The sequence below is a fragment of the Eulemur rufifrons genome, chromosome 5 (genome assembly GCF_041146395.1).
Source record: "Eulemur rufifrons isolate Redbay chromosome 5, OSU_ERuf_1, whole genome shotgun sequence".
Taxonomy (NCBI): domain Eukaryota; kingdom Metazoa; phylum Chordata; class Mammalia; order Primates; family Lemuridae; genus Eulemur; species Eulemur rufifrons.
The window spans coordinates 16,545,577-16,558,114 of NC_090987.1; the positions used below are offsets into that span (position 1 = coordinate 16,545,577).

Below are 12,538 nucleotides of genomic sequence, written 5' to 3' on the forward strand. Positions count from 1 at the left end.
TTAATTATGTCAAGTGATACGAAGGAAATGGCTTTTGTTACTTTTACGCAAGTTTGCTTGAAATGATCTATCCAAGGTAGCTTTAGTTGAAGGAGGTAAGATTTAATGAACACCTTTCTTAAACAAAATAAAAATAAGAGCAATAATTTCTGAGCATGCACAGGTTGAGTATCCCTTATCTGAAATGCTTGAGACCAGCAGAGTTTCAGGTTTTGGATTTTTTTTAGATTTGGGAATATTTGCATATGAGATATCTTGGGAATGAGACCAAAGTATAAACACAAAATTCATTTATGTTTCATACACACTTCATATACACAGCCTGAAGGCATTTTTATGCAGTATTTTCAATAACTTTGTACATAAAACAAAGTTTTTGTTAAGTACTTATGTGTGAAATTTTCCACTTGTGTTGTCATGTTGGACAACACAAAATGTTTTGGGTTTTGGAACATGCTGGATTTTGAGTTTTCAGGTTAGGGCTGCTCAACCTGCACTAAGCACAAAAATATTAATAGAAAGTTCTAAAGAGGCAATGGTTATGAGATAAAAATGTAAATGAAGTTAGGAATTAAGGACAGAAGAAGACCACAAGCCAAGAAAGGGCAGAGCTCAACTATACACATCAGATTTAGGACTTTTAAAAATTCTTTTTCAGGCAGGGGACAAAGGACGCTTGCAAAAGTTCTCACAGAAACGTTGAGATCAACAGATTCACCCCGCTATGTCTTATATTTCTTCGGGGTCCCTTACAGAAAGGACTTATGTAAATAATTCCTACAGAATTAAGAATGATTTATCCCTTAGCATTGCACAGCATCCTTGAATATTTTCCTTTTCAAAGAAGACATTTGGAAAGACAACACCTTATTGAAAGCATTGAAGATCCATGGTCTAGTTAGCTAGTGGGGTGGGAGATTCTGGCCTTGGTAAGAATGTCAGATACTTACTGATGGAGTATTGCTGTCCATTTGAAGTTCATCTGGCATGTTGGTAGAAGCACCAGATTTGTTTCTTTAGGTCTCAGGAAGAACCTGCATCCATAGGCCATTAAGCACCGTATTTTCTACTCTCCCGAGGTTGCATCTCAAGTTGTAGCTCATCTTTCTCAAATAAGGAGTTTGGGTAGTGAATCCTTCATCATTACGCCAATTGGCCTACTTGATTTACTTGTGTGAAGGCTGGTAAATGAGCTTAAATCTTCTAAATGATCCATTGGTTTGTAATTGAATCAAGGTGACGTCCCTGCTGTTTGCAAAAGAGAAGACCTTCCCCCGCCCACATCATTGAACCATTCTTTTTCAATGGATTTAGGAATAAAAAGATTATAAGCCAAGGTAGTTTATATCGGGAGAAACTTCCAAATAGTGTTCATTAAATATATTAAAGTTGGGGAGAAAAGCACATAGAAGTGTTGCACATAGAAAATTCTCTAGTTAGGTATTTACTGAAATGGGAGAAGTATTGGGGCCACTGGTGGATCACAAAATGATCACATAATAAAAATAGCATTAGGGAAAACATAAATATGAGCCAAATGTATGAAAATACCTTATAATCATGCCTGATATATAAGAGTTGATCCATAATTATTATTGTCCCCTTCCACTACCACCACAGTGAGCAACAGTGACCTGAAGCCTTAATTGTCTACTATAAGAACTTATGAACTCCAAATTTATGAAAACTTTGAGCATTCACAACATAATAAAGCACACTATTGAAAAGTGGAAAATCAGTCTTAGGAAAAAAGATTTAAAAATTGGAATGATCCAACCTAAACAAAAATGGGCTAAAATGTTTTACTAATTTTAACATTGAAAATGTTAAATAATCTTTTGTTGCAGAATAATACCTTAAAAATTATCTTTCATTTCTGAATATTTATTGGAGTCTACTGTGTGCCAGATGAATACAATCATAAGTAATAAAGAAGGTCTATTCTCACGGATCTTATATAGTACAAGACAGCTACCACTTATTCACTTATTTAACATGTATTTCTTAAGCACCAATTGTGTTACAAACTGAGGCAATCTTACCATTTCTTATAAAATAAGCTGTACATGTATTTATTTACAAACATGGATAAGATTTAGATCATTTATCATTCTGATGACTGGAAGAGCTGTTAAAGAATTAGAAAATGGTAACTACAAGTCAGTGATGTTTTAAATAGCTCATAAAATACTCCTCATCAAAACAGCAAGGAGAGAAGAGAAAGCCAATGTGCATTACTAGAAATCCAAATGAATGTTCTTACTAAAATGTCATTACTTCTAAGCACACATAATTAAAATAACTCAGCTAGTAAAATTTAACAATAACTATCCCCTTAGGTCCAACTTTAAGAGACTAACTGATTTAAAATTTGCACAGCTTAAAATTAAAAGCTTTTTTGAAAATATTTCTTTACCAAAGAAATGATCTTCTTGATCATCGGTTAATCAAGTTTTTGTATGTAGCTAGGTCTATAATTTCTTTTCTTCTTGCATGCCTTGATCCATGATTCTCTGATTTTTAATATTTCAAATTATAATTTATATCACTCTAATTAACATCATTATTATTATAGATTAAATCAGTTACTCTCAAATCTTCCTAGACATTACAAACATCTATGAAGTTTTTTAAATTATGGGTTTCTAGTTCTAATCTAAAAATCTTGATTTTGTAAGTCTGGGGCATCATCAATTATAATTTAAATCTGCCAGAATTATTAAGAATTCAAAATTAACTGACTCTAAATTAAGGAATTTACTACTTAACATACATTGCTATTTTCTTCTTCTATACCTTCTTCAGTGCTTAGTACACAGTTGGGACTTAAGAAATGTCATTTAATTGAGTGACTTACAAGACTGCAGAAAATTAATTATTTAATTTTAAAATACAGATTTGAGTGCCCTTTCAATAATATTATTGCAAACAGAATACTACTGCTTAAAAGGCAATATAATCTAAGGAAAAATTGAAGAAACATAACGAACTTCACCATAGAGGAAACAGTTATCATAAACCCTAAAATTTTTTCTACATAAATTTGTTTATATCTCCCCTGATGAAATTTCTGTTCATTATGCGTATGATTTGTGTACAGAGGAACACAAGAGTCTGAACTGAAACCAATACATATTAAAATCTAAATGGATAATTTTACTATAAGATTTTATATACAGTTTCTTCAAGATTTTTTAAGTGAGCAAATTGGATCACTTTTTCTGTATGAAATTGTATTATTTTGAACTATAGAATCACTATTAGATTCTTATAGCTTAAATGTTTTGTTCTTTTAACACATTAACTGCTGTGAGAGTTATATTTAACTCACCCTAGTTTTGAACCCAGGGCCTCATGAAGCATGTGTAACTCACATGTCTCTTCACCTTGGGAGCCACATAAGCTATTTTTCAAGTTGCATATAACTCACACACAGAAAACAATAAAAAAATAACAATTTTTTTCATTAAATTAGAAAGGATTGTTTTGTTTTCAAAGTTTTTATTCTATTTTCACAATAAAACACCATGGTTGGCCCCAAGGAAAAATTTTTTCTTTCTATTGTGGCAGCCAATGTGTTAAAAATAAAAAGAGTTTAACAGTTTTAGAAATACTAAGTGTTGATATAGTGAACATTGGAGTAATTATTACATTATTTGTGGTCCAAACTATTGTTCTTTAAGTGGCATTGTGGTAGTTGCTGTAGGCATAGTGTAGTAATAGCAATGATACAGAATTAGCTACTGTAGAACAGGTAGCTACAATTTCAATTTTGGGGAAGAGCTGGTGCAAGGAGTAGATGTAGGCTAATTTCAGTGGTGATAACTAAAGGGTAACTTGATATGGAACAGGTCATTTTGATGATTTATGTTAGTTCTATTAAGTTTAAAGTGGTAATAGTGGCATCTGTGGTTGCAGGTTCAGATGAATAGGTGGAGATTACAAATTGTTGAAGGACAGTGATGAGCATTGTTATTGTAGGTTAAATAGAAGTCACCATAGTTATAGGTTAAGTGGAAGTGGTCGTGGTTGTATAGATTCATTTGAAATGAATGTAGTTGTGGATTCAGTTAAAGAGATGGTGGAAGTGGTGAGTATTTTGGTTGTCAGCTATGGTGAACTTGGAATAGCACGTGACATTATTAAAGTTGTAGCAGTTGTAGAGTCTGTTGAAGTGGAGGCATCTGTGGTTCCACTTGAAGTGGTAGGGGCAGCTGTTGTGGTTGCAAGCTGAGTTGATGGGGTAGGGGTTGTAGGTTCAGCTGAAGTGACGGTTGTGGTTGCTGAAGTTGGAGACTGAGTGGAAGTTGTAGCAGTTGTGGTATCTGTTGAAGTGGTTGTTATTGTAGGTTCTGTTGATGGGGTAGGGGTTGTAGGTTCAGCTGAAGTGACAGCTGTGGTTACTGAAGTTGTAGATTGAGTGGAAGTTGTAGCAGTTGTGGTATCTGTTGAAGTGGTTGTTGTTGTAGGTTCCGTTGAAGTGGTCTCTGTAGTTTGAGAAGTTGTTGAGGTTATTCCAGGTGAGGTAACTGTAGACTCTCCATTGTTTCCAGGTAGCTGGATAACAATGGAGACATTGTCATTTCCTTTATTGTTCACCAGGCATATTATGAGCACTCCAATTGCTGTCATTATCACACAGGCTAAGAGACAAGCCAGGAAGACTTTCCACAGAGACCAGTCATTGCGGCAATTTCCTTTCAACTAAGAAAAGTGTAAATAAAAATATCAGTTATGAAAAACAAAAATGCTTATGAGTCACATCTCTTTGTTATTATTTATAATTTATTGCATTAACATCATTTGAATCACTATGTGTCTCTGAAGTTTAGACTTGAAGTCCAGGTTTTCATTCAAGTAGAAATAATTGCATGCTGTCCCTAACATTAGAAGGAAGACAAATCTGCCAGTATCTCACCTTCTCTTATTCTATTTTCCAGTAGGGGGCCTTTGGGTTTTTTTTTCTTTTTAATAAACTTTATTTATTTTTCAGAGCAGTTTTTGGTTCACAGAAAAACTGAGCAGAAGACACAGAATTTCCTCTTTGGCCCCTGCCCCACTGGAGTGGTGGATTTGTTACAACTGATGAACCTACAATGACATGTCATTGATGATACATCATTATCAACCAGAGTCCATAGTTTACTTTAGGGTTCACTACTGGTGTACATTATATGGGTTTGAACAATGTATAATGACATGTATCCACCGTTATAGTACCACACAGAGTAGTTTCACTGCCCTAGAAGTCCTCTGTGTTCCATTTATTCTTCCCTCCATCACCCCGACCATTTGTCTTTTTTGTGAGCAGAAGAGCACTTTTAAACAGCAGATTCTCCATCATGTACTTCATCCTCCACTGGATATTGTCATTATCCCAAACTGCTCCACTTCCAAAATCACTTCCTCAAGAATCTTGTCCTCTAACCACCATGGCCTCTCCTTCCAGCTTGTTGGTTTCATGATTCCATAATGACCTGTCTTCATTTTTATTGGAACTTTTAGTTCAGCAGCCCTTACTTCATGCATATCCCTCCTTATTCACTTTTTTTTGGATGATCCATTATTTCAATAACACTATTGCTAATTCCCTAAAACCTCTTGCACTTCCCCCTTCTCATCTCTCCTTGCTGGCAAATAGCAAATAAATGACTATTTGCTTTCTCTGGACCTTTGCTGGAGCAGCCACATTGTTGGGGAAAGCCAAGCACCTGAGCAGATGAGACTCAATATAAATGCATGGCCACCATTCTCAAATGAATTTTCTGCACTGCTCTACCATCCTATTGTATTAATCTGATTAAGCTACTCCCTCATTTTTTTTAATACTTTCTCAACCTTCTTTTCTCAAACCTGTAACTTCCATCCACCAACGCTCGCATGCAATTGTTCCTCTTCATCCCTATCAAATGACTTCATATCCTTCCTACTTCATTGGGAAACATGAAACCATCAAATGGAAACTCTTTCAAACCCCTATTAGCTACCAAACCTGCAAACCTAAACCTACCTGGACTCTACCTCTCCTTCTTCATTCCATTGACATAGGGGAACTATCCCTCTCTCTGCCTGAAGCTAAACCCCTGTCTGTCCTTGGGCATGGGCCATGGTATTTGTGGGAAGGCCAGGGTTTTGTGAAAAGGATGGCGGCACCAAGACAGCGGGAACAGAATGAGGGCAATTGTCAGCAAGGCCAGGGAAATGAGGGCCACTAAGACCAAGTTAGCCCTTGGACAAAGAGCATCTTCTTTACCTTGAATGGAGACACTGAAAAAGGAGGCTCAAGGAAAGAAAGTGCCAAACAGATTTATGTCCATCTGGGAGTAGTCTGTAATACTGCCTCAGACAAACTGAACAACAGCACTTTAGTGAAACAAAGTGAACATAACCAGACAACAGGTTCTTCTCCTGCTTAGGCCCCTTTTAGCAAAGAATATGTGAGTTCTTGCAAATCTCTAAACTTTCCTGAGCCATATTTTCCCTACTTGTTAAATGATGGAATGGTACTAGATCAGTCATTCTCATCACTTCTTGCACATTAGATTCAACTTAAAAAAATTTTTTTAAAGCTTTTAAAAAATATATTGTTGTAAGGGCCCCACCTCCAGAGATTTTTATTTAATTTGTCTGGCATGGGGGCTTAGCCACTGCTCTTTCTTAAGCAGCCCCCAGGTGATTCTAAGGTATAGTCAGGGGAGAAGAACCAGCAGCGTTGATGTTACTGAAGATCTCTCTCAGTTCTATAATTGATATGAGTTATTTTACCTCTGCAAACAAAAAGGTACATTTTCATTTTCTAACTTCACCCTATTGAGCTCATTCATCCTTTCCCATTGCCCCAGAAACAGTATAAACAGTTTAAATTTTTTATCCAGAATCAAGAAACAAGGCTCAGGGGCTCTCTAGTGAGTCTCTATAGTAAGAAATTCTAGAGTCTCAGGAATCCAACCAAACTGCCAAGCCAGATCAGTAATTTGTAGTCAAGATCAAGTTTCTATACAAGGGCTGAAGACTTAAGAGATACAGTCATGAGGGAAAGTTAATTCAGCCAACAGGACATGAGGTCAGGAACCAAGTAGAGCTGGATCTGGTCTCTGAAGCTAGTAGAGAAGCTTCAGAAAACAGTTAGGTTTCTGTGTCAAGGTCACATGCATCAGAGGTCAGGCCCCAGGAAGCTAAAAAAAAAAAAAAAAACTGTGCCACACATTGGTTCAGAGACTGCACGGTAAAGAAAATAAGGTGATCACCAATAGAATAGGACCCATGAAACTTTAAATATGACACAGTCTCCCATCAGAGTCTAAATAGTGAGGTAAGCCCCATATGGCTGACATACTTGCTCCCCTGACCTTCCCTGACCTTGCATTTGTACCTTACACTTATTTCTTTGGTTTTCATATATGTTTTCTATCTATTGTGGATATTCAAATCCCTAAATAAAACATTAACTCTTCAAAAACAGAGACTTTCAAATATTCTCCTTCTTGTGAATTGCCTCACAGTGACTTATATTGTACTGAGAATACAGAAAATGCCTAACATAAATGTAAATTAATTAAGTAAGTAAATGCATTTTGGGGGGAAGAATAGGCAAAGTACACCCCCTTCCCCCATGTAGAGCCCATCCCAACCTGAATAAAAGCTGCCACGCCAAACGTTACCTGTGTATTGCATACTTCTGGCTGTGGGCATCTGGAATGTTGAAGGATGCCTGGGCTCACCCAGACCCCAGTCAAGTCGGAGGAGACATCACAGGTTGTATCCATTGAAGGTGGACACCAGCGTGTGGAGCTGTGAGCCTCTTGGTCATTTGGACACGTGACTGGCTATAGAGATGAAGTGCAAGTGAGTAACAGCAGGCCATGGTGTTGAATTGCTAAAATAAAACTCTTCTGTCAAAAATACACAAGAGTGTGACTTTTAAAAGGAATGTTTTCTTATCCTCTAAAGACAAAAAGTCTAGACAGATTATTATATATTACATTTTAACTAATTTTTGTAAGTTAACAAAGTTCTAGCTCAGGAATGCTATCCTCTTCCTCATGATAGGACGTAAATGTATTGGCTACCCTTGTGTTGCAAGCTTCTGTAGGTAGAGTACATATTATGGAGCCTCTATAAGGAACACGATGGTAGAGCTGAAAAAGTCCTTGCACTTTATCAAGAACAACCTGTTCAGGTCATTTTGAAAATAAGAATATGGAAACAAAAGAGTTGAAGTGATTTGCTATCATGATACAATAGCAAGCACTGGAGCTCAGAACTTCTAGTGTTAAGGCTTGTGTACTTTCCACTATACTACACTATGTGTAGCATATTATTATGTTATACTATGCTATGCTAATATAGTAATATAATGTGCACTTTACTACACTACACTAACGACAAATTCTCATACAAAGTGACTACTTTGTATAATTCACACCATGCTCTTTCCTTTTACAAGCCCATAACACAGGAAACAGAAGACAAATCATGTGTCAAGTTTGCGAAACATCTTTGCTGGACATACAGCAGCGTGAAAACCGTCCACAACAACAACAAAAAAGTCTCTTCTTTCACGGAGCTTATTTGCTAACAAGGAGGCAAAACAGATTAGTTATAATGAACAAATAAATGCAATAATTGTAAAATATTGTTGAGAAGAAGGGATGAGTAAGGATTGAAAATGAGTGAGTTTGATGGAAAAGACTTTAGGGAAAGAGGTGTGTTAAAAAAGAGGGAAGAATGAGATAATGTGAAAATGAGAGAGGAGTAAGTTCAGAAATTTATGGACCTTGGGCAAATGTTTTGTTACATATCAAAAATAATGTAGAATTGTCTAGGGCTCTTCATATCACAGGATGGTGATGTTTACTTTCTAGCTGTGAATCAAGGGCTTCTTTGGCTACTCTTTAATCAGCTTCAAAAGGGCTAAAATTACCCACTTGCAGATTTGCTGTGATGATTACTGAGTAAATAACTGCAAAATGCTTACAGCAATGTCTGGCACATAGAATGCACTCAGTAAGTTTTAACTATCATTACTACTAGTAGTAATAGTATTGTTATGACTACTACTATTCTACTAGTTGTCTTTGATTGTGTTGATTAATAACCCATTACTAAATAGTTACAGAAATTGCTGGCCAACCACCAGTGAGTTCCATTAAAACTGTCAAACCAGAATTGTATATGCTTATTGGCCCATTAGGAGCTATCATTAAAAATACAAAAAAATACAATTGCCATTAAATATATAGAAGATAGAATATTCTTGGCAGTAATAAATTAGTTAAGTTAAATTTTTCTGTAAGTATTATATCAAAGAAATAAAGGTATCAGCTGTATGTTTTATTCAATATGATTAAACAAAATTCTACCTGTTATTCATTAGGCATATGTGAGGAAAGTTAAACTGACCTTTTTTAACACCCTTGCAGCTGGGCACAGTGGCTCAAGCCTGTAATCCTAGCATTCTGGGATGTCGAGATGGGAGGATCGCTTGAGCTCAGGAGTTCGAGACCAGACTGAGCAACAGCGAGATCCCATCTCTATTCAAAATAGAAAAACTTAGCAGGGTGCAGTGGCATGCGCCTGTAGTCTCAGCTACTCTGGAGGCTGAGGCAGGAGGATCGTTTGAGCCCAGGAGTTTGAGGTTGCTGTGAGCTAGGCTGACGCAACAGGCTAGAGTGCCGTCTCCAAAAAAAAACATGCTTGCTTATTTTCCTGGGTGCTGTTTCTGTTGCTTTAGTTACATCCAACTTGCCTGTGATTTATGAACTTGGACATTGTAATGCACTTTGTAAACAAAGTAAAACTCACTCACTAGGCCAGTTTTCCAGAATTTTCTGGTCCTGTTGGAATCACAGCCCTTTTAAAGAGGAAGGTGATATGTGGATCTAACTATGGGTGGAGAGCTTATGAATTAGGCCAGCTTTGGGATAATAAATTAACTGTGTTAGGTTGCTCTGACTCTTAGTACAGGTGGAGTCTCTATACAAAATTGGAATAGTTGGAGAGCTGTAAATAATGTTTAATGAGATCATCAGCATTAGCTTATAATAGCCATAGGCAACTGACGTGCATTAGCTTTATTTTCCAAAGGAAGTTCCATAGGGTTTTCCCCCTAACTTTATGAGGATTAACTTAAGATCTCTTGTATCCCCAACAGAAAAACAAAAACACCCACATTTCTTTTCTGTTCATTTATAATCTTCAAATAATTTTTAAGCCCCATTATTGAATTTGGCATTAAGAGAAAAATATTTTTATAACTATGCCCAAATATCTATAACAAAGTCAAATATTTAGTCAGCTATCCAGATATATGCTATAAAAAACAACTTAAGATAATTATTCTAAACATCTTCAAATTTGTTGTTTTCTAGAGAAACTATCAAGATGATGAATACCTGGTTAAAGAGAATTTTTTTTTCCATATGAGTATTTGGGCATGTTGAAGATCCAATTATAGAATAGTCAGACTCAGGAGTGACAAAGAACATCTTCAAGAGGGTCCTTTGTTAACTCAAAGGGACAAACTTTTTCTTTTGGTGAACCAGGACTCCTGGTTTTATTCAACTAACGCTTACTGAGAAACAAGACTTTCTTCTTTGGTTTATCTCATAAGTGATTAATACCACTGATTGCCACAGTGCCATATGGCGAAGGCAAAATATTTCTTCACACACTTTTTATTTATTCTTTAGGCAGTGAATTTTAACTTACCACTTAAATTTTCAACACCTGTTCTTCCTTTGTTCTGATATCAAAGATTATTTGATCAAATATAGCCAGATACATAAAATCTGTATATGATACATATATGATATGATAACTGTATATGATTATGATAGCTATATACTGAAGGCTTGGTTCTTAGTATAAAAATACTTTTTAAAAAACAGGCAGAATTAGCATCTTTTTACATGAGGCAGGTATTTTTAGAGAATTTTTTTTCTTAGGCCTAAAGACAATATCTAGGATTAATATCTTGTTTTTCAGCGTATTTAGAAATCTGAGTTCTAATAGGTTTAGAAATTATATATAAAAATCTCAGCATCAAATTATAAGATTATAACTTAATAAATAACAATGACATTATTGGAGCTTTATACTTACATGATGGTAACTATAGAAAGTTAAATGGATTTATTTCTATAGCATATGGTCATAGAAACATTCCTAATACTTTACATCTATAAGTATTAATGTTTAAAATATAGCAAAATATAACATGAAAATTAAGGCAGAAAAATTACTATACAGTTACTCTTCCTTTTGGAGAAGAATGCAAAATTATGACCTTAACTACTAGTAGTAAAGAGATTAGATTGTTTTTAATGCTGAAAATGAGACTGTAATATAAGCAAAATATCAAAATGGAACAATACTCACTGGCTGATTTTCAGAGTGTTCAACATTCACTACATATTTTCCTTGCTTTTTGTCCATCTTGAGCTGCCAATATCACAAGTTTAACTCCAAGAATATTTTCCAATTTGTTCCTTGCCCTTTATACCTGCCCTCATGAGAAATAATTAAAACAACTGGTAGAAAATCCAGTATGATGCATCAGTACAGTGTGGATTAAACTAGACAATAAATTAATTATTCACTAAAACAGGATCCACCTTAGAGGAGGAAATGAAGTGTTAAATCATAGAAAGACAAAAGAAAACCAGTACTTCCTCTGAGCGCTCTTGTGACTACCCCCTGAACAACTCTCCTGATGGAAAGCAACTCTGAAAATCTTACATAATTCTTCCTTCCCTTCTATTTGGCCCCACCTTTCAGACATCTGCCTTCTATTTGAGGACTCACCCAAGGAAAAAATTCTGAGGTACGGGTTTTCCATTGCTTTCTCTCTACTCCAGCACAAATGCCTTCTCTTCCCTTGTTGGCACCATCTCTTAGGCACTCATAGCCTTAGGGACACTTCACCTTTTCAGACCTTGGGTTGGTGTCTGGAAGTCTGCTCGGTCAGTTGTTCAGGTAATTCACCCACATTAAAGACCATTAGGATCAATTTCCTAGGAAGTAATGTCAAAGGAATGATGGAATATTAAAAATCTTTAGGAAGAAGGTTTTGTTCTTTTTGTCAAGAACTTTAGTTTGTCCCAAGTGTAAAAGGATCAACTCTTTTATTGGTTTATTCACTAAACATGTGAGATTATTGAGTTTCAAACGTGTGCCAGGTATTCTTCTCATGCAAAAAGTTCAGTAGCAAACAAAAGACCCCACACCTGTCCCCTTTGTATATGACACTTTTGAGTTTTCAATTTTTTTCTTAAAGTTTGAAATTTCTCTGATAAATATGTTCAATATTAATAAATTTTACTAGATCACCTGAAGTAATACAGCCTCAAGCTTTAGAATATCAAGAACATGGAAAACTGGTGAGGAACTGTGAAGCTGGAAAAAGGTTTGCTCTAAAGAGGAGTTAAAAGCATGATGACTTGCTACCACATGGATGAATCCTGAGGATATGATGGTAAATGAAATAAGCCAGTCACAAAAAGACAAATACTGTATAATTCCATTCATATGAAGTACC

The 12,538-nt window shown here is 35.7% G+C and overlaps 1 protein-coding gene across 1 annotated transcript; it reads right to left on the minus strand.

Annotated features, from left to right (window-relative positions):
- Positions 1–4,110: 4,110 nt before the first annotated feature.
- DYNAP (dynactin associated protein) lies at positions 4,111–11,436 on the minus strand. The gene is made up of 4 exons (XM_069467838.1): positions 11,380–11,436; positions 7,662–7,826; positions 4,517–4,704; positions 4,111–4,372 (listed from the first exon to the last, which is right to left on the minus strand). Exons 1-4 carry the CDS (start codon positions 11,434–11,436, stop codon positions 4,111–4,113), a joined length of 672 nt encoding a protein of 223 aa, XP_069323939.1.
- Positions 11,437–12,538: the final 1,102 nt, after the last annotated feature.